Source organism: Anser cygnoides, chromosome 8, assembly GCF_040182565.1.
Source record: "Anser cygnoides isolate HZ-2024a breed goose chromosome 8, Taihu_goose_T2T_genome, whole genome shotgun sequence".
NCBI lineage: Eukaryota > Metazoa > Chordata > Aves > Anseriformes > Anatidae > Anser > Anser cygnoides.
This window is the reverse complement of record NC_089880.1, coordinates 21663796-21687282: the sequence shown is the minus strand read 5'-3', so window position 1 is coordinate 21687282 and position 23487 is coordinate 21663796. Positions and strand designations below refer to the sequence as shown.

Genomic DNA, 23487 nt, shown 5'->3' with positions numbered 1-23487 from the left:
TTGTTTGTTTGGTTTGGTTTGTTTGTTTGTTTTGTCTCTTCTGGCAAGAAACACGAGCATGCCAAGTCAGGACAGCAAGTCAGGCTACTGCCTTCTACCAGCATAGGATGCACAATCTGTATGGTCTGTAATTTGGTCTTACTGGCCTTAGATGCTGCAAGATACGGTTTCACAGAGGATCACGGAGGCATGCCTTCAAACATTCTTCACCTTTGTTTGCTGTATTGTTGGAAATCAGCACTTTGGGGATTCTGTTAACCCTTTGCTCCTTTTCAGTTCTCATGCTGGGCAGCAGATAAACTTACATACTCCTCTTGTTTATATATTTATTTATGTATGTATTTATTTATTTAATTCAGTAGTATGGTTTATAATGCATTTTCATGAAAGCTTGTTTTAGTCTCGCACTTCTATTAGGTCAGACACTCACTGAACAGGCACCTCCTGTTCCATTTTATTGTTTAACTTTTAAACGTGACCTGACAAGCTAGGAAAAGTTCAGTGCGCTGCCTCACTGTCATGTAAAAGATATGCAGACGTTAATGACCAGCTCTGACTGTAGAACCACAACAGAAGTATGAGAGCAGTGCAGTGGTTATGGCACTGATTTGGAAATGGTGCGGAAGGATTAGACCAAGGTATAATTCTCTTCCCTTAGCAAAATATCCTGACCCTAGGATAAAAGCTATTCACATTTGTGCTTACCAGGACTTACTGATTTCCTGCAAAAATTGGAAGAGGAGAAATCAGAAATACTCCAATTAGAGCTCATTTATAGCAAGTAGAAGTACAATGCTATGCAGCTGTAAAGAGTTTAGAAGCCATTGTCATTACTATACATGAAGGTTAAACAGCAGTGGAAAGGAGGATTTAAACAGTGGATTCAATTCCACGGAAGAACTTTAAGGGTTACACACATTTTTTCCCCCTCTATAAAAGGTTCAGGTAATATGTTCCCAGTTATTTGGGAAGAATGCTGAGAGAGATTTATATAAAGTCCTCTGAGATTTTTGTTGCAAAATATTCCATGTATATGTAAAATACTAGTTACAGTTATCATGTAGTGAATGGGAAGGTGTTCACAGCTAATTTCGAGTATGTATGTCTTTGCAGCCTTTAAAAATGCATTGCAAGAGCTGTGCATTGGTAACCAGTTCTGGACACCTTCTGGGAAGTAAACAAGGTGACAGAATCGACGAGACAGAGTGCGTAATACGAATGAATGATGCACCTACTCGAGGTTATGGAAAAGATGTTGGAAACAAAACGAGCCTTCGAGTCATTGCACACTCCAGTATTCAGAGGATTTTGCGAAATCGCAACGAACTCTTAAATATGAGCCACGGTGCCGTGTTTATCTTCTGGGGTCCTAGCAGCTACATGAGGAGAGATGGTAAAGGCTTGGTATATAACAACCTGCAGCTGATGAATCAGATACTGCCTCAATTAAAAGCATATATGATTTCTCGCCACAAGATGCTTCAATTTGATGACCTTTTTAAACGAGAAACTGGGAAAGACAGGTGAGAAAATTTATGTGGATACATTTGGGGGAAGTCATACAGTAGAAAAATAATGTAGTTTATATGTACCAATTTCAGATCTGCTCAGAGGGACTATCACACCCATTAAATCCTCTGCTGCATGAGTTGTAATATGGTATAACAGGCCAAATAACATCACTTGTAATGTAAGGAAAAATTATGCATCAAAATAATTTTTGTGGAGTATTGCCGCATCAACTTAGAATACCAGAGTCTGGCTGTACTGTATATATAGCCAAGGAGTTAGGAGCTGTTTAAATCTCACTTTGGGGTAATATACCTGAAAGTTTCCTTTTTTTTTTTTTGATTCTGAAAAATCAGAATGGATAGGTTATGTTTTCTTACAGAGGAAATGTCACCGTTCTATGAATTATAATAGCTGTTTATTGAATTTAAGCTTTCTTGGAACATTGCAGCTGTAAAGCTTCTTGTAATACAAATAAACATTAGTCATACATTAGGTGCTTCAGAGGAGTTCATCTTATATTTCCAACTGGGAAAAGGAAAGTTATTACAATAGTTACATCTTTATGAGACTGTTTATGACTTGTAGGCTGATCTTCAAATCAAATTTTTAATAAGTGACCCACTGCAGGACTTGAGTATTTTCATATATAATGTTTGAAAATGGGCATTTAAGCCAAAGACTTCCTAGAGAGAAACACATTTATTGTTAATGAACTCCTATTTTTTTACATATTAAATATGCAGCTGTAAAAAATGGAACAGGGTCCCCACTTCGGTACAAATGAAGAGGTGGGCTTATTGTGCAGTAACTCATGGTAAAATTCTCTAACTTTACAAAAACATATACACCACAGCCTGAAGCCAATCCTCTGTGGACAGAGGGCTCGAGGGCACAGACTTGTCTTCGGGGCTGTACAACAGAGGCGGAGCCAGTGGCACAGGAAACCCTTGTATCCTATTAGCTGATGGCGACTGCATCTTTGGTTGGCGTTTGCTGTCTTTTGTCATATCCCACGTGCTTTGCTTGCAGAGCACAGTTCAGTTACAGTGGATCAAACTAAGTATCCAAATACTTGACTGGCTCACATTAACACTAAAGCACGCAGTAACTTGTTCAGTTTCTTACTGTTAAAGGTCCTTTCCTCTTCATCCCCAAAACAGTGCTTGTGATTTTCTGCCAGAGTTGTTCACTCAGAGCCGAGCAAAGTGAGAAGGTTATAATCTGTGGGAATTAAGCAAGAAAAATGCAAAGGATTATCTGTATGGCCAGTATTTACAAAGGCATTAAAATTCACAAAGCTGTGGTAAAGCTGTAAATGGCTACCACCAGCCCTAGGGGTCAGAGGCTGCAGCCAAGGCATGCACACTGCCTCCTTCTGCCCCAGCTGACTCACTGTGGGACTGCTCGCAGTCCCAAGTTTTGAGGAAGAGCTGGCCGGTTCTGCCATGAGGAGCTGGGGTCCCGTTCCTTTCCTGACTCTTGCTGTGCTGCTGCTTTCTAATTCTGTATTACCGATCTGGAGCAGGCGGCGGCCTACAGCTAAGCATGGGATGAAAGCATTTCTTTTTCTGCACAGGCACCAGGCCCAGTCTTGGCTCCTGAAACATTCTCAAGGAGTCTGAGACATTAATGATGTTATAACAAGTTTATAGTGGGCTCAGTCGTGGGCACCCTGAACTCCCAGCATGAATAATGGCACTTGGATCTATCAAAACTCAGCCTCGTTCGTGAGCAGCGCCTGTTGCATTTAAGAAATTGTAGGCTTTGCTGTATAGGAGCCACTGCTTTAGAGGCTACATACAGCATACTTGAAGGACTAAGAAGGTTAAAATGGGAGATGGAAATAAATGAATAGGCAGCACAGGAAAAGAGGGAAAGATGAAAAGAAACAGGGGTAGGAAAGACTTTATAAGGGAAGAACACTTATGTAGCTGTGGCGGCAGGAGCAGAACATTGTGCCCAGGATGATGCTGTTCCCTGGGAGGTTTCTGCTGAGCTCTCACCATCAGTGCCTGCAAAAAAAACAAAAGGAGAGAGAAATCTGATTGCAAGGGTGCAATAATCAAACCATTCCTTTCTGTCTTGAAAATGATGAGAAAAAAGGTAATTGGATATATTGTGCTTTACAATAAAAAGCTGATTTTGAAAAGAAGGAAAAACTTCAGAAAACATTGCCAATTAAATAGTACAGTGAATGACAAAGGCTGCAGAGCAATATACTTGGTATTATAAAGTAACTGTACTTGAAAATAACTTTATAATTGAATAAGGGTACATTAAGAAAATATGATTCAGAACCAATATTATAGTAATTAGATAAAGGAAGCATAAATGAAATAACTGCAGGAAGAGTATTTCCATAGAGATTATAAATGAGATTTTGGTGGAGCAGAAAGGCCTTTAATTGTAATTTAGTGTGCACTACAGAATTATCAGCACAGTGTGTTAGTTCATCATATAAAAGAATATCTGATAATTTCCCCTAATAAGCACATGACAGTTCTTCATATTCTTTCATTACAGCTGATTAGGTATAAAAACAGTATTCTTTTGTTGGAATCTTGTTCAGATCGTTTATGAAAAGGCAAGACATTGTAACCCTGTTTCTGTATTGCTGTCCTACAGACATGGTATTTAAAGAGGCCAAAGTAGTACTTGAGTATGCTTTTAAATCTTTATTCTATTGTTCAGCTTTTTAGCTTACTTAAATTCAGTTATTCTCCGCTTTACTGAAAACACTAAATTGCAAAATAAGTGTGTGTAAGCAAAAAGAAATCTAACCCAGCACACAGTCTAGCTAGCTTTCTGATGTGTGCAGAGCCTAGGTCGTGGTTTAAGTGCAATGCTCCCTCAGTTCTGGATGCAAGGTCTTAGGCACCTAGAACAACGCCTTGTTCAAGCTCCAAAATACTAGCCTGAGTATGTTCCTAAATTACCTGGTGATTCATAAGCTCAGAAACTCTCAAGTGGCAGGAAAGCAATTTTTTAGGCTTTTCCTTACCCGTCCCTTCCCTAATAATTTTGAGCCAGAAATTATTTACTGGTTTGTATTGTTGCCATGCCTGAAGGCCTCTGCTGAGCTCATGACCCAGCTACTACATTGTGATAAACTGTCCTCCTCTTCCCTCTCCTCCCCCCGCCAAAAAAAAAAAAAAGCTTAAGTGCAAATGCAGATAAGAATAAAGCCCCATAATTGGAACTAATGAGATGCTTAAATGAGTTATTCTCCAAATGCTAGCTTAGCCTGAAAGCCTGGACATCAGGAGCAGTAAAGGCATACATTCTGGAAGCTTACACATTACCAGGTAACCAGCAAAGGACAGGGCAAAGTACACAGGCTCCCCAGCATCCTCTAGGCATTTCTGTTTAAAGAATACCCTTATGTTTAGAAGTGCCCTTTTAACAGTAGACATGGATACCACCACTTCTTTTGTTAATTTGCGATAGTCTTAATTCACTGAGGAAACAGGAGACCTCAGTACAAGGCACTCCTCAAACCTTAAAGGCTCACAACGTTTTACCTGACACAAGCCTGCACACTTAGCTCTTGCAATGCCTCAGCTTGAGTAAGAGATGGAAAGAGACTCACCGGTCACTGTGACAGTCTGAAGTCAGGAATCGAAGCCCATCTTTTTGAAACGCTGCTGAGTTTGAACTTCTTCCTGCACGACTTTTCTAGATGAGTAAGTAGCCATCAGGGAGACCTGCTCTTTCCTTCTTCAGTAGTATTTCAAAGGAGACCTGTGAATGCATTGCATCAGGGACAAATACCCACCTCCAGAAGAGAGCTGAGGACTGTGACCCCATTTCTAACAGAGGTGCCTGACTTGGTCCTGCAGGGCTGTCCCTAAATATGCAATTGCATCTTTAAGATGTGCTCCTCACCGGCATGTCCTTGGTCCTCCCATTCCAAGACAGCCAGCTCTCCCCAGGCATAGGGACAGTGCGGGAACTTAACACAGGATCGGGGCTTTCAGTGCATATGCCAGCCAACCCATAACCATTGTAGCAGCCAGCTCTTACACAATGAACAGCAGTGATGAGCAAGTGCTAGAAAGAAGCAGCATTACTGATGCCATTTTGCAGGTAAGAACCCATGATACAGTGCAATTTAAGCACAGGTTGTAAATCTCATAGATCTGTGAGAGATTACGTGAAGATATGGGCTAATTTTGCATAAATAATGCTGGGATCAGTTTGTGCTTCTTTTAAAAGATGTCTCCCAACCTGCAGACAAGGCCAGGAAAGGAACTGCCTTGGAGGGCTCCCTTGCAGCACTTGGCAGTCAAATTCAAAAGGGCCCACCAGGAGGGAATGGGACTCGGGAGAGGCGGGGGGGGGGGGGGGGGGGGGGGGGGGGGGGGGGGGCAGGCCCTAGGTGAAGGTTTCCCAGGGCATAGCTGCAGCCAACAAAGTTTCCTGCCAGCAGTCATGGTGAGGGGCTGGGAGCTTCTAGAAACCAAACCGTGGACCAAGGTGTGAGGAAAGGTGATGAGACCAAGCACTTGAGGCCATCACTTACTGCGGCAGACAGGCGCATTGTAGCATTTTAAGCAGTCCTCTTTATCCCCTGTGATGTCTTCCTGACTATTTAGTGTACAAATTCCATTAAGTGATTACCAATGGGTGGTGTTTTCCCAGTACATTACTAGCAGAAGAATATAAATATAGGACATGAAGTTTCAGTAACTTAAGGTAAACTTACCAAAAGGTCAGCTAAATATTAACATTGCTGTGCCCAAAATTAATTACAGCAATGGCAGTTTCTGTGTAATTAGTCCACTGACAGAAGACACTAGTAAAATCGTTAAAAGATGAATGAGCAAGCGAGTCTTGGTTGCCCAATTTTCATAACCTTTCACAAGAATGAAAGAAATGCCCAGAAATTGTTTCAGATATCTCAAGAATTATTTGGCAGCCTAGAAACTTAATTATGTTTTTGCTTTCAGGAAGATATCCAACACTTGGCTTAGCACGGGCTGGTTCACAATGACTATCGCATTAGAGCTCTGTGACAGGATAAATGTTTATGGCATGGTGCCACCGGATTTCTGCAGGTAGGATTTATTTTGGAACCATTATTAGTCAACAAGGTTGAACACTACAGATAAATATCTGAGTCTTTAATTTTTTCTCTGAAACATGTTTTCCGTCCTCTTAAAGCAATTAATTAACATGTCCCAAGATCTGATTCTGAAAGCAACAAACAGCATTTAATTATGTTATATAAAATATTAAAAAAAAATTTGTTTGTAGTGTGGGAGAATTAATCCATCTTGTTGGTTTCTTTTAGTCTCTGAATATTTATCAGCTAAAAGTAATGCAATAATTGGCATGAAATTAATCTGAAAAAAGGAATACTGGAAAATATTACTTCTAACTTGTTTTTAAAGGTTCCCGCCACAATTAATAGAGAAATGGAGTTATTACAGTGACTAGTTTCTAAACTAACTTTCTATACAACTAAAGTTAAGCTCATTGTACCTATACCACATACATCCCAGTCTGCCAATTAACTGGTTTCCTAAATAATCCCCACCAAAAACAACTGACCAACCAAAATCAAAACAAACAACAACAACAGAACCACCTCAGAATTTGGGCCTGCAGACTAGATAATCAGCCCTGTAATCACCCATTTTGGTCATGCAGGGTGTGGGCTACAAGTGGTGGAAAGAGCACACACATTCTGTCAGTGGAAGCTGTGACCCCCTTCACGCTGTTGTACACAGTAACAGCTTGTGCAGATTTTCCAGCTACATCATGCCCAGCCCTATTCAGGCCCCAGACCTGAGGTGCCAGTTATGGTTTCCTACTAGGGGTCACAGAGGTAGGGAAACAGACCTCCCCTTCCCTCGTTATTCACATGATGCAAAGTACTAACTTGGTATGAGCTCATACAGATGTGTTTTACACCAACAGTCTTTACACTGATTTAAGTATCATCTGTCCATCTATAACTAGGCCTAGTACTCTGGCCTTCTGAAAAATGTGGTTGTGTGCCCACCCGCCTAGGCCTGAGGCCAGCTGCACTGCCAAGTGATCGATCCAGCAATGCACGGAGCTGGTAGTCAGAGTCTGGAACGTGGCATCAGTGCAACGTTTCAACCCCTGCTCACAAGGCCCTCTCACTGAGAGGTACTTGCCTGAATTTTGTTGCAAATGTAATAATCTCACTGAAGTTTGGTTCATTGACTAATTCAAGATGCCTTTCAGGGGAAAGGGGAGAGAACTGTTGTAGTGACAGGTTAGCTCATCTATCACAAAGAATAGGAGTGCTTTGACTTTCTTTTGAGCACTAAAAAGGATCATTCAAAAATCTGCATTTATCCTGGGCACAAAATAGTCGAAATCCCTGAAGAAATTATAGTATAAAATGTCAACACTAAATTCCACTTTGTGAGAATTTCTACAAATTATAACAAAATACAGATGATAAATGCTGTGATGTACTGCCAGATTTCATCATGAATTCTCCAAGGAAAATAACAAACTAGATCCGATATTCCAGGCAACATAAATACCTTCCATAGCACAGCGTTTCAGTTCCCCTGTCATTTCGTTTTGCCAAGACACACTTCTTCAGTTTCTGTTCTGAAATGGTTATGTCCCTGGCATCGCTGTAAGTGGCTGGTCTATCTTACTGCAGAAGTGGCTGCATTCCAGTGGCACATGGAAGTAATTCTTAAATAAGCGATCTAAAAATGGAGAAGTTAGGAGTGAGCACTGCTTTACATTGAATTGCTAACTTTTCAGGCCAGCTTCCTTACTTGTCAAAATCAGATTAGTTTAGGTGCATATGCTTGGTTTTAAAAACAAACAAACAAAATCATCTCTTTGAGAGAGACTAAAATTGTAACTGAGACCATACAAAAGGCTTTCACGGAATTGACACCCTGAAATCAAATGGATGTAATATTAAATTATAACATTTAAGTGCTGCGATCAATTCTATTGTCAATAAATGTAATAATGCTTATAGCCTGGATAACAAATCATAATCTAAAGGCTCACTTGGTCATAAAAATGCTAGAAGGTCATTTCTTAATCAAAATAATATAAAATGTGCTTACTTAAGTGGTTTATTCCCCAGACAACGAAGGGGAAATTTGTAGTTTCCATGCCTAGAAGATGCTATCCATGAAGATCTGTGAAATGAACCTGTTGCTATAAATGAAGTTAAACTTAGTTTGCTCTTCAGCTGCTCATTAAACAGTGCTTCCTTTCAAAGAAATAAGACAACAAACCAAAATAGCATAAAGAAAGAAATAGTCTGTAAACAGCTGTACTTTAAGCCACATTTCCCTGCTTTGCACTCAGACAAAACACACATCTACCACGTCGAAAAAAATTATAAAAGAGGCAACAAAAATCACCCTACTTCTCTCATGTATGTATGAAATGGTATAGGTAAAAGTGTATCTTATTTGCTGTGCAGCTGAAGAACCATTAAGATTTAAAATATATTTATAAGTATTCTGGTTTCCACTCAAATGTAATATCACCAGATTTACAACTCCAGCAGATACCCATTATTTTTTAAGTTTTAATCTCTGGAGTAAGTAATGAGTGTGGGTGATCACTATTGTGGAATTAAATTAGTATCACATCTGTAACGTGAAGGACACCTCAAAGGTATCATGAATATCATACTATTGAATCTGCTACAAATTATTAGCTTAAGATCATTAACCAAATTGCTTTCCACCCATGCAGGAAAAATAGTCTAGTGAAGCAGTCTGCACTAGAGACTAAAAAGATTTGTCACTATTAATTGCAACAACGTGTTTTAGATTCATTTCTATTTACTTTCACTGGACATTGATTTTATAGTTGAACTGGAATTGGTGACCTGATTATTATAAATTCCTAGTACCATGCAGCAAAGCTCTATGTAATATTGAATCCCTTTACTTGGCTACAGATTTACACTGCTCTAAGGGTTAATGGCTTTGATACTGCTCTCGTGCTGTTACATACGTCTGTCTTGCACATTCTAGAATAAGATGAAAGCCTGTGTTTGCATGCGCATTACAAATGTTTTGGAGAGTGTGCACCTCTCGCTCTCTGCCACCAAACCAGTCATCTTGCTATATTTCTTTCAGTGCCCAGGAACCCACTCCTGGCCTTTACTGGAGTAAAAACTAGTGCCCCAGGTAGGAAAGGTTTCCCTCCCTAAGCAGCCTTCAGCAATCTACTGTATGCACATGGAAGGACTCACCCCTGACTGGGACATCGACGTTTCCTCTTGCCACTCTCCCTCCATCAGCAGCCAGATTGTGGAGCTCAGATAGCACCACAATTCCTGAAGGAGCTGCAGTGCTGCTGCTTTTCTTTGTGGCTGCTCAGCAGCATATGTGGGAAGGACACAGACAAATCTTAATGCATTTTGTAATAATGCCAAGCCCTGTCTGTCGGATTAGCTGCAGCAGGTTGGGTCCTTGTAGGTATCTCTGGGTTTTCACACAAGGAAAATTCAAGGTGTTGAAGAACCCTCTTTAACCTCCCCTCTCTTACCTCCCTGCCTTCATGGGCCTTCTGGAACTCACAGAAACTTAAAGCTTAATTCTGAGCCTTACTTTAACTGATAGGAGTATTTTTTCTTCCAATTATGGAACCAGATCATTTTCCTATGAAGAATCCTCATTTGACTGCCAGGCCATTTCCCATCTGCGATAATTTGCCTGAAAGTTGGCATTTGAAATCCTTTAATTTATTCCTTTGGGTACAGCTTTTAAATCTAGTGTTTTCTTACCTCCCTCTCTCCATTTTCAACTGCTTTAAATCAAGTGCAAAGAAGCAGTTGTTGCTAGTTAGATTTGCTGCGGCTTATGGAGGGCTTGATGCTCATAGGATTGTATAAACTGTATGGGAAGTAGCCATGCCTTTTAGTTGTTATACACACATTTCACCTCATTACCTTAATAACAATGGTTTGGAAAACTGTCAAGGAAATGGGATCCTAGGAATAAAAGGCAAAAAGTTATCCAGAAACCTTCATAGTATTATCATAGCATGCTGCCCATCACTCAATGTGTTAATTACATCTTACTCACCCTTGAAAACAGGAATTTCTTGACACTGCAAGTTAAGTTCATATAGCTTTAGTAGGTTGATCACTCTGTATGTAAAGGGAGAGGCTGACCAGAACATGGAATGGGATGGCCGTGTTTTTCTGTCTTGTTTCTTCTGAGGCAAACACTGGTTGCTGTATTTTCAGCTTTCACTGTGGGTGGATACCATCTGTGGGAAAATGTGCACTGAAGTGGCAAACGGTAGATGACTGACATTGGGTACAAGCACTTACACTGTTGCTGTGCTGGCAGGCTATTAGGCAGGAAGTAGAGTATATTTTACAAAGGATCTTCCCTAGATTCCTCCCAGCTGTGATATTAATATGCATGTGAAGTCTGACAAAATACTGATTAATGTCCAGTATCAGTCAGTGATAAAACAGCATCTGTTTTAATGTTAATAAATGAGGTGGCAAGCAATTTCCGTATAGAAATTACTCATGCATTTCATTCGCTGGTGACACAAGCTAATTGCAGAGTTAGAAGATAACACAGTACAGTTAATTTCGGCTATGGTGTAGTTACCCAAGCCAGCATACAAATCCAAACCTTACTAGCATGAAATCTGGGGGAATCCAGAACTCCCACAAAGGGGAAAAAACTTCAGACAAAAAGTGCTAAGTACGTAACTGCCTTTCAGTGTTCATAAAGCCAAACACATTTGGACTTTTAGCCTCAAAAACCTCAGTCTGCTGCAGGGTAATCCTGGAGCTGGTTAAAGCCATCAGCATTTTGGGCTCTGTATTAGAATTTGCCTCTGGTTCAGCCCCTGAGCCTGCACGCAACTCCACGCAACTCCTGACAGCACCCATTGGGCAGTGCACAAAATACAGCGACCCACTACAGCCCGAAGCTAAGGGGTACCTGGGAGGATACTTCAGTATCCACTTGGGATATTCTAGTTTTAACTTTGGAATTTTAATGTAACGTGGAATCCCTGTCTTCAAAAGGGAAATCCTTTGCTAAAGAAATCCATTGGTAGAATATTGATATATTATTGATATATTATATATCATAAAATTGATATATTAATATATTGATATATTAAATATTGATATATTATATCAATAATATAATAAATAATATATATAATAATATATAATAATAAATAATACAATAATAAATATTAATATACTATATATTAAAATAAAACAATATACTTTACAAAACAATATACTTTTTAATAAAATAAAACAAAATATACTATATATTAAAATAAAACAATAATAAATATTAAATATTGATATATTATATATCATAATTGATATATTAATATCATAAAAATGATTATATATATAATATAATTATATATTGATATAGAATATTGATAAGAAAGCACTTACTGTAAGGTACAGGCTTCAAAATGTTGCTTCAAAGAGGGACTAGGAAAAGTGTAACCCTAGGTAAATACTACATCATCAGAGCCAGGGAGAAGGCATTCCTTTAGATCCTCTGAGGCAAATCTGATTCCAAAGTTCTCACAACAAGCCATTGTTAATTTCAGTGTACAGCAAAGGAATAGGGATGGGACGCAAAAAGAGTTATTTCCTGCTTTTTTGCTCTTCTAGTTCATGTTCTGCAAATCCAACTCAGGCCTGAAAAAAAAAAAAAAAAGAAAAAAAACACAACAAGGGGGGAACAGTAACTAAATCTGTGAAGAGGCATCAGGGCCAGCAGCCTTAACAGGGTCTCCGTGCAGTACTGGGGCCTTAGCAGTTAACTTATTTCCATTGTGACTGCATTTATTCAAAGTCAGTTCGAAATAAGATTTCAACTTTACTAATCCTAATTTTAAAGCCGTAAATTTCCACCAAGCAATATAGGTTTACCCTTGAGAACACAAGAGTAAAATCCAGCTACAGTGTGGAAAAGAACAGTCTAAATGAGAGGCAGATGCTGGTTTGTTCGGTAGTTCTTAAGAAAGCATAAATCACATCCAAATGTATCTTGTTAGATTTACAGTAAGCAAACAAATGATTAATTTAAGAAATTATAATAAAAGCTCCAATATATAAAAAAAGAACTATAAGAAAATGTAATTGAAGATTGAGATCTAATAGTGAAAGCTAAAAAGAATGTATTAAATATATATAAAAGTGTATTTTTTTACATTAAAGATACACATTCTGTAAGTGAGGTATTAAAAGATTTTTCACTCTCCTATGTATTCCAGTGAGAATATATACAGCAAATTTAGAATCCATCTTATTCCAAAAATGTAATTTTATTGTTATTCTGTTGTTGTAAGATTGATCACCCTGTTGTGTTACTAGGAAGCTAGATTGATTGAATTAAAACATTAATCTACAGTACAAATGGAAAACAGCAGTAATATCATACATTACCACTGCATATACAATGTGGATAATGATAAAATAAGAAGAATTAGAGAACTGCGTAGGTGACAGAATTACATAGTAAAAATAATGACCAAGACAGAACGCTGACAGATTGTGGATGCATTCAATTGAAATTGAGCTTAAATATTAGCTCTTCAAAATGAAAATAATCAACTCAATATTAGAGCTGACAGCCCTGAATCTCCATGACAGCTCTGAATTTTTGCTCTGTACGGTGGTTCTTACTCAGCTCAGGTTTTAATATAGAGCAGTTCCAAGGCTTTACTAAATGGCAGTGTTTTGATCAACTTTTTGTTATTTTTTTTTCTGCCGCTACAAAATAGTTTCTTGGTAGTAACTGCGGAGATAGGTCCAACTGGGTCATTCTGTCAGGGACAGTTATCTCTCTTTGAGTTAATGACAGAGACAGTTGGATGAGGTCCTGTCAGCCTGTGCTCAAAGCAAAACATAATGGGTATAGTTTACTATAGAGAATAAGACAGAAAAGAATGAACCATTGTGGCTTACTACATTATAAACATAATACATATGTGTCTTTTACAGAACGCAACACCAAAACATTGATGTTAAAACTGTTGAAATAATTTTTATCCTACCTATCTAATGGGTCTTCAGCATAACCTACGTGTCACCACATGAGTACAGCATCTCCTACTGGTTAACACTGATGGGCTCACAAGGGCAGAAGGGTACTGTGGGTGAATGACTTTAGTTTTTAGCTTGGATATGTGAAAGGTGCCATTATAAAATCCAAAATAACTCACCTGTGCGTTTGATGTTTGATTGTAAGGCCAGCAGCAGTGGGCTGTATCAGTGACCTGGCATGCAGATGCTCGTTGAAGTTGTGTGCTCACATCCTGGTGCACCTGCGAGTGTTCAACTGAACTGCAGTGACACAGATAACCACCTCCCCTCTAACTTTCCCTTCCCTTTCTTCTGCCATTTCAGTAAATACCTCTCCAAAGCTTTTTACAAATCACTATCAAGATATAAATCTCTTAAGCAGTTTGCCTCAAATTTCAGAGTAGTAACACAGCCCTGCAGCACTCTCCCTTGTTTCTGAGCTACTGCTGTCTTTTGTTTAACTGGGAGGAAGAGATTAAAAGAAGGAGCAAAGGAAAAGCCTTTGTCACATTCTGATGTATTAAATATTCAAGAAAAATGCAGATACCTAGAAATATGGTTTAGCTGGGAGTAAAAGTGGATTTGAGCCCATCAGCTTATTAAAGATAATATCTTTTCAATCAGTAAAGAAGAACATCTGGGGCTTCCATCTATTTTCTTTCTCCCACAGGGATCCTAATCATCTTTCAGTACCTTATCATTATTATGAACCTTTGGGACCCGACGAGTGCACAATGTACATTTCACATGAGCGGGGACGAAAGGGCAGTCATCATCGTTTCATCACAGAGAAACGAGTGTTTGAGAACTGGGCACGGACATTCAATATTCACTTTTTCCAACCAGACTGGAAACCAGAACCACTTACTGTAAATCACCCCGAGATTAAACCAGTGGTCTGAGGGATGAGCGCACAAGACCGCAATCACAATCACCTCCTGTATCAGCCGTCAGTGTGTTGGACCTCCTGGGACAGCAAGACAACCTAGAGGAGAAGGGTAACAGAATTTGCAGCTGATAACTGCAACAACAGTCAGGAAGTTATGAAGGAGTATATCCAGTGCTTTCCATTGAACTGTGTATTAATCCAGTATAGCCTTTTTTGGCCATCTAACTTCCTGTGTGTGTATGTGACTTGTGAAAAGCAATTTGAGTATCATTAATGGGATGGTTAATTCATTATGATTTTTTAAAGTACAACACCACTGAATTTTCATAGTGAAAACTTACAGTATTTATTTAATGGAGGTTTTTATGCAACCTAGGCCAGTATTTTTCTAATTCACAGTTCTGTGGTTGTTGATCTTTCATAATCTTTCAAATCCAGAATTAATATTGCTGATGGTTTGAAAGGCCTAGCTTTTTATTTATAGGATTTGTTTGAAAAATATGATTCTATATAGCATGTAATTAATATTTGATCTGGAAATGTTGCATTTCTTTTAAAAATTTTGGGCTCCGTTCCAGCATAAAGCCTTTAACAGCAAGAATGGTCCCATGTGCAGATCTAGCTAACTTTACATTCATGTTAATATGAAAATGGTAGTGAAAATTCTTTTCGATATTAATGTGAATTTTCTGCTGTGATATCAAACTGCTGGTTTTTAATCAGAGGTGGGGGAAGAAGGGCAAAGTTCATCAAAAAATGACTGTTTATAGCAACGCGTTCTCAATGAAGAAGACCAACTAAGGCTAGAGGGGTTGCGTTTTGTTTTGCCTGTTGTCATCCTGTAAGAGGCTGAAGGAGCAACCTTCCTGAGGTAACAAGCTACAAAAACAGGCAACAACAGTTTGCAACAACGGCTTGCAACAACGTGACCAAACTTCTGAAATCAAGAAGCTGCATCACCAGGTACTACAGTATCAGCCATACTAGCCAAAAAGATGGTAATGTTACACCTGTATGGTCTATGCCTTCCACTGTTCCAAGACCATCACCGATCTCAGAGATCGTGGATCACACTGAGGTGAGATGTGGAAGGATTTCCACGAGTATGAAATTGTGCCCCTGCAAACAGCCAAGTTACACTTGGCATTTTCTTTGTGAAGTACTAAAGCCTGGCAAACGCGAGGGGGTGGGCAATGCTAGCTCTGTATATGGAACCTCACACTGTGTCTTACTGGGTTATACTCGGCTTATGAATAAAGAACATTTCAGTTACACTATTATTTTTCCTTTTGCCTCACAAATATTAAATCTCTAATTACTCTATTGATTACTTTGAAGAAGTTATTGCATGAAACAACATAATTTAGGTGACAAAAGGTGCCTGTCATTAGAAAAATAAAGCTAAAACAAAGATGTTACCTTAAAGCATCTAAGCCCAACAAGCTCAACCTCAGAGGCAGTACATGGAACTGGGACCAAACTCCGTGTCAATTAAACCCAATTATGACCCATTATGACTTCCTCTTTCCAAAATTCATAGCAATAGCTGCAGCTGCCCAGCAGATGCCTTGGTTCTCTAGTGACAATGTGCAGTAAAATGCCTTGTTTACCCCTTTAATACTGTGTGGACCTGAAGAGCAGGTCTGAGAGAGCCATTTTCCTTGTTGCTGTGCTCCCCGCAACCAGATTAAGAAACTATAACCTATTTTACCTTTAAACTCCTCTTGTGGTGTAAAGTTCATCAAAAGAAACATGATTCAGCACACAAAGTGAATGCAAAGCTCTACTACTGACAATTACTTGTAACCCATCTCTTGCCAGCTGATGTTTAACTCTTCTTATTTCATTGATTGTGTTTCATTCCTTCCACTTCATTTCACAAAAATTCTACAGAATTGTCTTTTGAACTAATGGTAATTTGCACATCCCTTTCAGCATGTGTACTGGGGCATGTAGCCAACATGCATTACTCAAATTGAGGAACTCTGTCAAATTGATTTACAGGTTATTTCTAATATGACTGCAAGAGATGACGCAGATCACAGGAGGTACTCTGATGCCACCATCCTTTTCTTATTTTATTATATAATAATAAAAGGATCTTGTCATTATAAAGTAGAGCTGTTAGTTTTTACATCAGTTGAGAAGGGCTGCAGGATATGTATGCTAGATGTTTTAAGCTAGTCACGTTATTTTTATATATATAGAGATCATTTTAAAATAGATTACTGTGATCTACTTACAGTATTCAGCAGGACAATGTACACTTTCAAGAATATGTTGTGCTCCACATGCATGTTTCCTGTCTGAAAGACTGGTCAGTACAAAATAGATCAGATGAAATATTAAGACTCTGAAGAAACATGGGATAAACTGACATCAGATCTCCTAACTTCCAACAGAGTGAAACTAAGGATCATAAATATTCCTGCTTCAGTTTTGTTGATAATTATGTGTTGTTGATACCGTTAAACATTTCCAGTCTTCTAAAAACCAAAACAAACTCAAAACTCACTTTATTCTTATCAAACTCCTATGCTGATTCAGCATGGTCCCCAACATAATTAAAAAAGGTATGAAGATGTCTTTTCTAAGAGTAAGTCACACGTGCATATATAAGACTTTCCGAAGAAGGAATTTGATGAAGCCAAGACAGCAAGTTTTAAATAGGATTGATCGCTGATTTATAGAGAATATAAATCCAGTCCAGAAAGTGCAAGTTATGAGTGCAAAAAAAAATTATTTCTAAAACGCTGCAATTTTAATTTAAAAATCACTGATGTATTTTTCTATAAATGCAAAATTTTCAACTATATCATATTGTGCTACATTTCAGCCTGAAGTAAGGTTTTATGGCCTAGTTATAAAACAAACAGATTTACAACATGAAATCTTGTCAGGCCAAAGATAAGTAGTACAACCAGGATTCTCTAGTTTATGCTGTCATCTTACACTCCTCACTATAATTTGATCAATTCATGAGCTTCATTGTGCATCATTTTATATATTAAAAATTGTTGCAAAACAGTGTTTACAGAGATCAGCAGTTTTAAGATCTGTTACTTCAGCTCTGTACTTGTAGCACCCCTTATATCCTTTTATGTTAGGCTTCAACAGAGTAGCTATTTTTCATCTTGAAGAACCATAGCTCTTAAGCCATGCCACGTGCAAATGAGAATGAGAGCTGAGAATGATAAAGAAAATCTCTGCAACTAAGAATGGAAAAATATCACCATCGGTTTTTGTTATTTTGGCACAACACAGTTGCAAAATACCCAGCTAACAGCATCACTACACAAAATAAGACACAATGCCCCTGAGAAAACCTTCCATACAGAGTTTTAAAGCACCTCAGAACAACAGGTTAATACTGTCTATTCCTGGAGAGGAGAACCGAGAAAAGGAGTTACTTAACTTAATAAGAAGTAACTACTCACTAAGTTAAATAACTTAATAAGAACATATGAACTACAGCTTTACCACCCTGTTTTTAGAAGAGATTCAGGTCTGCTGACAAACTACCTCTGGCTCTAGCCAATTGTGTCAGGAACCACGACTTCAAAGAACACACAATGTTTCATGTATTACACACAAACACACAAACAGAAGTATAAATTGATAAAATTCTGCAGGATGTGTTTACCTGGGTCTTGTTCTACAGTACTTCTCAAGCAAACTTCTTAGGAAATCAAGTGATTTTTAATCTAGATAGGGCTGAGGAGGCAAGGACACAACAACAGAAAAACAGATGGAAGAACATTCCAAATACAAGACTTTTATGAAGGAGATTACTACCCAGCCAGTAAGTTTGAGGGGATGAAGTGAGGGGAGTCTAGCAAATGGGCAGTGGAGCATGGTTTGTGCTGTCTAACTATATTCCCCTGAAACAGGAAGATCAAAGTCGTGCTGAAGCTGACAGAGTGGAAAGTTGTGGCTCAACAGCAAACACTGTGCTGCAGAAGTTTCTTTTCAATTTTCTATAGATCTATTGCATGCACCACAAAAACTCTTTGAAAAATTCTGAAAATCACCTCTGAATAATGAAAATTATTTATTTGATGCAAGGAAATGCAATTTCTATCTATATTAAAAACATACCTTAGGGATATAAAAACTAATAGGTATGGAAACAAAGTATTTGTAAGATGGAAAAATGTAGTGCAAAAAAGAACAAAGTACAGAAACCTTATAGGTTCTATGAGGTTTCCACTTCTGGTACATTACTTAATACTGATCAATTCTGAGCTTCCAGCTACCTACTGCCAGCATACCTTACACATCACAAGATTTTATAAGGAGAAAGGAAAAAGAATTTTTTTGGAAGAACACAGTCTCCTGAAAAAAAGAAAAATGAAAAAAAAAAAGAACAGGGAAATCTGAAAGGACAAAAGCCTAAGACGGTGAGAGATTTCTCTGGACAGAAGCTGAAAAATATAAAAGCTTCAAAGGATGTTTGATAAAATGTCTCTAAAATAACTCTGCTTATGCTGAATATCTGTTATAACTGCTACATTTTAAAGCATTTTCTACAATGAAAACGACAACAAAACTTGCAACATCAAATGTCATTTAACCACAGTAAGGATGGACTTTCAGTATCGTAGTGGAAATAAAGATGGTGACTTTTATCCCAGCTGAATGTTGAACAGGCTCCATGGCAAACACAGTATCGAAAAGAACTGTGATGTGCAGTTAGAGGCCACAAACCAGCATCTCCTTCCCTTCTGTGGCACCCCTCCCAGAGCCACGTACAAGAGAGCACAGCTCTAATAGGACACACTCTTGCAGTGCCAGCAGAAAAGTGAGAATGTTTCTTATGTTGTCTTTGAACACCAGAGCAAGCCTGAGAAACTACTCAACAGATGATCAACATGCAATATCGTTACTCATTGCAGAGTAATTTGGTTGGAAGTTGTCTTCAGAAATCATGAACACAAAGACAAGAAACTACAGACAAGTAACCCTAGCACGTTCCAGATGAATAGATGGAAAGCTGTAACAGAAGAGAATTAGCAGTCATAAAGACTTACCTTATCTTGGCTAAAAATCAGTGCAGTTTTTGTAAAAGGCATGCCTCGCCAATCTATTCACGCCTTCGGTGTTTTCTGAAGCAAGTGGACAAGATCCAGGTGATGAGTCCACTTGGAGCTCCACAGCTGGTTTTGCAAAGTCGCTCTTCAAAGACTTCCAAAAAAGCTATGGTAGCACAGCATAACAGAGAAGATTGTTACCTAAGGAACCCATCAGAACACAGGAAACAGAGGTTAAGAGAACGCATCATCAGCTTTTCCATCACCATAGGGCTACAAGCAGAATTCCAGAGGAAGATGTCACAATATATGACATATATGGGACATATATGACATAGATGGGTCTCCCTCCCACCCTGGCCAGCCACCCCAAGACCCCATACAATTGCTCTGCATGACATCACATGGTATGGGACATCCCTTTGGCCAGTTTGGGTCAGCTCTCCTCGTTCTGTCCCCTCCCAGCTCCTGGTGAGCCCCCAGCCTCCTCACTGGCAGGGCAGTGTGAGAAGCTGAAAAGTCCTTGGCTTAGTGTAAGCACAGCTCTGCAACAATTAAAACATCAGTATGTTATCAACATTATTCTCATCCTAAATCCAAAACACAGCACCATACCAGTTACTAGGAGGAAAATTTACTCTATCCTGGCCAAAACCAGGACACAAGGGCTAGACTCTATATAAATAAATAGATAAATAATAATTTAAAAAAAAAACTGTATACAATGAACATTAATTTGTACACTGAAGCACAGTTACAGTCTTGCCACGCTCACAATATGCCCACGCAGACCAAAGGCATGTGCCAAGCAGCCACACGATCTAACAGTAACCGCATTTTCATTTTACTGAAAGCAACGTCAAAGCACTTAGCTCAGATGGAGAGCAAAACTAGACCCTTTTTAACAGCCAAGGAAAGCCATCTTAATAATTTCTGATTTCTCAGAGCAGATTTATCTCCTTCAGGAGATGCCCAATGATATTTAAATCGGCCAGCTTCTTTACACTGCCAAGACAGACAACCATTAAGATAACATCAATAGCTTTTAGGACACCAGATACTTCCTTAAGTATAGTGAAGATAAAGGGAATAATGCATATTTAGCAGGGTATAAGGTTTTAGAACTTTGCTGACTTCACTTTGGCCATTAGATCAGGCTAGAGCCTATTAGTTACAATCCAAACACGCATGATCCGAGTCTATTAATAGCAGAATGAATGAAATTCATAAGGAAAACATTTGTTGTGACTTTAAGGCAAGAGCGTAGGTTACGTTTGTATTTTAACAAATAGAGAAAAGGGGATAACATTTATAGTCTCCCCTCCTTCTATCCTTGCTGTAGTCAAGCTGCACACAATGCCAAAACTGGAAGACATTACTAATACTCAATGTTCCTTTGTGTTGGACAAAACTGGAACATTTCTCACTACAGCATTTATTTTTTAATATGGTTATATACATCTCCAGACAAGCAGCGTATGAAACACTAAAAGGCTATCCCTGATTGCTCCATTGCAAATCATATTGCAGAGAAGAAGCAGCTGTATAGTAATATGCAACAAAAGCAAGTGCAGAAAAGCTTCTAAACAAACAAACAAACAAAATAGCAAAGATAGGAACTAGTCTGAAGGAGGTTATGTGTAAGAGCTCTACAAAATACTAACATGCAGTGCAACAATACTGACAATCCTGTTCATCATTCCTCTTGCTTTAGAAAGATGAAGGGAGGGGGAGGTAAGGGGAACCTAATATCATCACAATTTAAGCCATAATATTTTGAGTTACAAACATAAGCTGGACAGGAAAACCAACACAAAAATAGTAAGGAGCTAACAAAAACCAAACAGCAGTATGTAATGCTTAGTGGTACTCTTCATTGGTAAATAAATAAATCAAAGCATTTGACAAAGGAAGTAAGTAACATTACATTAGAACCAAATGTAAAGAAAGCACACAGCCTAAACTTAAAATGCCTGCTACATGCAAAACCAGTGGACCAAGTCAAACATTTAATATATGACAGCATTATTCCAGTAAGTCCATTTTCAAGCACAGAAGGAAATACACGTGCTATTTCAAATTAATCAGCTTTGACATAGGAACTTGTATGACATGCCATGAATTGCCCAAATAAAATAGCCTGGTTGCCTGGTCTCCACAGAGCTGTGTCACCAAAGCTATGAATTAGCGAGCAGCGTGAAAAAAAATCATACCGAAAGAAAAAGCATCTTTGCTAGAGCTTTGCCAGCATTGCTGTTATTCTACAGAAACAGCCCATTTCTGGTGTAGCTTATTTTGTTCAAGGTACTCCTGTAAACAATGCTACCAAGTAACTTCTGCTGATACAATCCACATCTCTAGTAAGCCTGTTAACAAAAAAGACATGGCTGTATTGACAAGGCTTCAGTGTGCTGTATGTATATACATACGGAACGACAACAACAATCGAAAACTTGAGGGGGAAGAAGACACAGTACAATTGAACATTAAGAGAAGTATGTCCTCAGAAACTTTGAACTGAAACCGTAAACACTATCAATTCAATCACTGAATGAGGCAGAAATCCTCATTAAGTAGAAAAGGTAACTTATTTTAAATAACTTGCAAGTGAAATTAGTGCTAGGAAATGCTGATTTCAGAGCACATTACACAGCATATACAAGTTTTCACACAAAACACCCACACTTTGAAGATGCATTTCCCCATATATAGCATGTTATTTTAAAAAGTTAATGGAAAAAGGTAAAGCAGAGATAACAGTGGAGTACACACAGCAGAAGTTATCTTCCACAAGAAACATCTCCCCCTTTTCTTATAAAAAAAAAAAAAACAACTGCTTTTTAACACTCAAAAAATGCAAAAAATCTATTATGCTCATTATTGCAAAGAACTAGTTACGGTGGACAAGACGCTTTCATTATATACTCTATTTTCTGTAGTTCATAACTTTATGGATTAATTAGTCTCCTGGGTGACATATTTTATGTTTGTCCTCAGTCCAAAGGTGAATTAGTACAGAAAGCATAATAAAAGTCAAACAGGTCTCACAGAGCTCTCTGACAGACAGAGGTGGAAGATCTATACGCAGGGACACTTGAGTTTTGTGATGATCCCAGGCTTTGTCCCAAAATTGTTCCATATACAACACTTCCCTGTCCTTATCACTATGCACAGCCTCTCTATGCATGATAAGTTCATAGCTGAATCTGGTCTTAGCTCTGGCTTAGTACTACGTACAACTCAGCCCTGCTTTAACATTTACCGATCCCCATTTGAAGGGACATTAGACCATGAGATCTATTCACTTTCAGTACGTTTCCAGGATGTGGTACCAGAGAACAGAAATCCCTGATTGCTGAAAGAAGAGATGGAAATGGACTCATTTTGCAGACACTCAGCAACAGAATTAGAACCAGATTACATTTGTTTTCCTTTAGTCAATAATGGAGACCAGCCTTTAGGGAAAGGGGGGGGGGGGGGGGGGGCGGGGCAGGAAAAAAGGACAAAAACCAGGCCAATCTCTAGAGAAGAGACATACTCTTGTAAAGACACTTTTATGAGTCTGTGATCTTTGCCTGTAGTAGAAAGACAGCATTTCATGGCAATATTCAGATAAAAAATATAACTATTTGGCTGGCACAGACAAATCAAATGCTGATCATCTCATCACTGCTCAGGCTTCCTTCTCCAGTGATTCCTGCAGGGATCTCGCTTTTCAATCCGTTACAGAAGTATGGCTTACAGTTGTGCATTTATGTAAATGTTTGGGCATGGTCAAACAAAACCGTTCTCAAATGTATACAGCATTTTAAAGACAATTTAGAAATCAAATGAAGTGCAGAGGCATGAGAGTGTGTATAGGAGTATAAACCTACTGTTAACTTACCATTTCTCCAGTTGAATAATGGTAATGCATTTCAACACATGATTCTGAAAGAGCTGAAAAACTGAAATGAAACCACTATTTTAAATTTTTATCAGCCTCTAGTGTTCTAAAC

At 38.6% G+C, this 23487-nt stretch overlaps 1 protein-coding gene and 1 long non-coding RNA gene across 7 annotated transcripts in view; one reads left to right on the top strand and one right to left on the bottom strand.

The window, feature by feature from the left end:
* Positions 1 to 15736, top strand: part of ST6GALNAC5 (ST6 N-acetylgalactosaminide alpha-2,6-sialyltransferase 5) — a 121684-nt gene extending 105948 nt beyond the window's left edge. For 2 of the 3 annotated variants that reach the window (XM_067001719.1, XM_048059045.2), the window contains exons 3-5: positions 1114 to 1523; positions 6462 to 6569; positions 14241 to 15736. In XM_067001719.1, coding sequence (XP_066857820.1) covers positions 1114 to 1523; positions 6462 to 6569; positions 14241 to 14472 — 750 coding nt within the window. In that variant the 3' untranslated portion in view covers positions 14473 to 15736. The remainder of the gene's footprint in view (positions 1 to 1113; positions 1524 to 6461; positions 6570 to 14240) is intronic. The other variant, XM_067001720.1, reaches the window with a different exon arrangement.
* On the bottom strand, positions 1518 to 19482 carry LOC106034027 (uncharacterized). 4 transcript variants are annotated; one of them, XR_010833350.1, is made up of 5 exons: positions 18103 to 19482; positions 16703 to 16773; positions 11930 to 14555; positions 5102 to 10755; positions 1518 to 3524 (listed from the first exon to the last, which is right to left on the bottom strand). It is a non-coding gene; the product is annotated as an uncharacterized lncRNA (long non-coding RNA). The 4 variants fall into 4 exon arrangements; XR_010833351.1 differs by lacking the exons at positions 16703 to 16773; positions 18103 to 19482 and having other exon boundaries at positions 11930 to 12181; positions 13711 to 13812; positions 14439 to 14555; XR_010833349.1 differs by having other exon boundaries at positions 16703 to 19482.
* Between the last annotated feature and the right edge of the window lie 4005 nt (positions 19483 to 23487).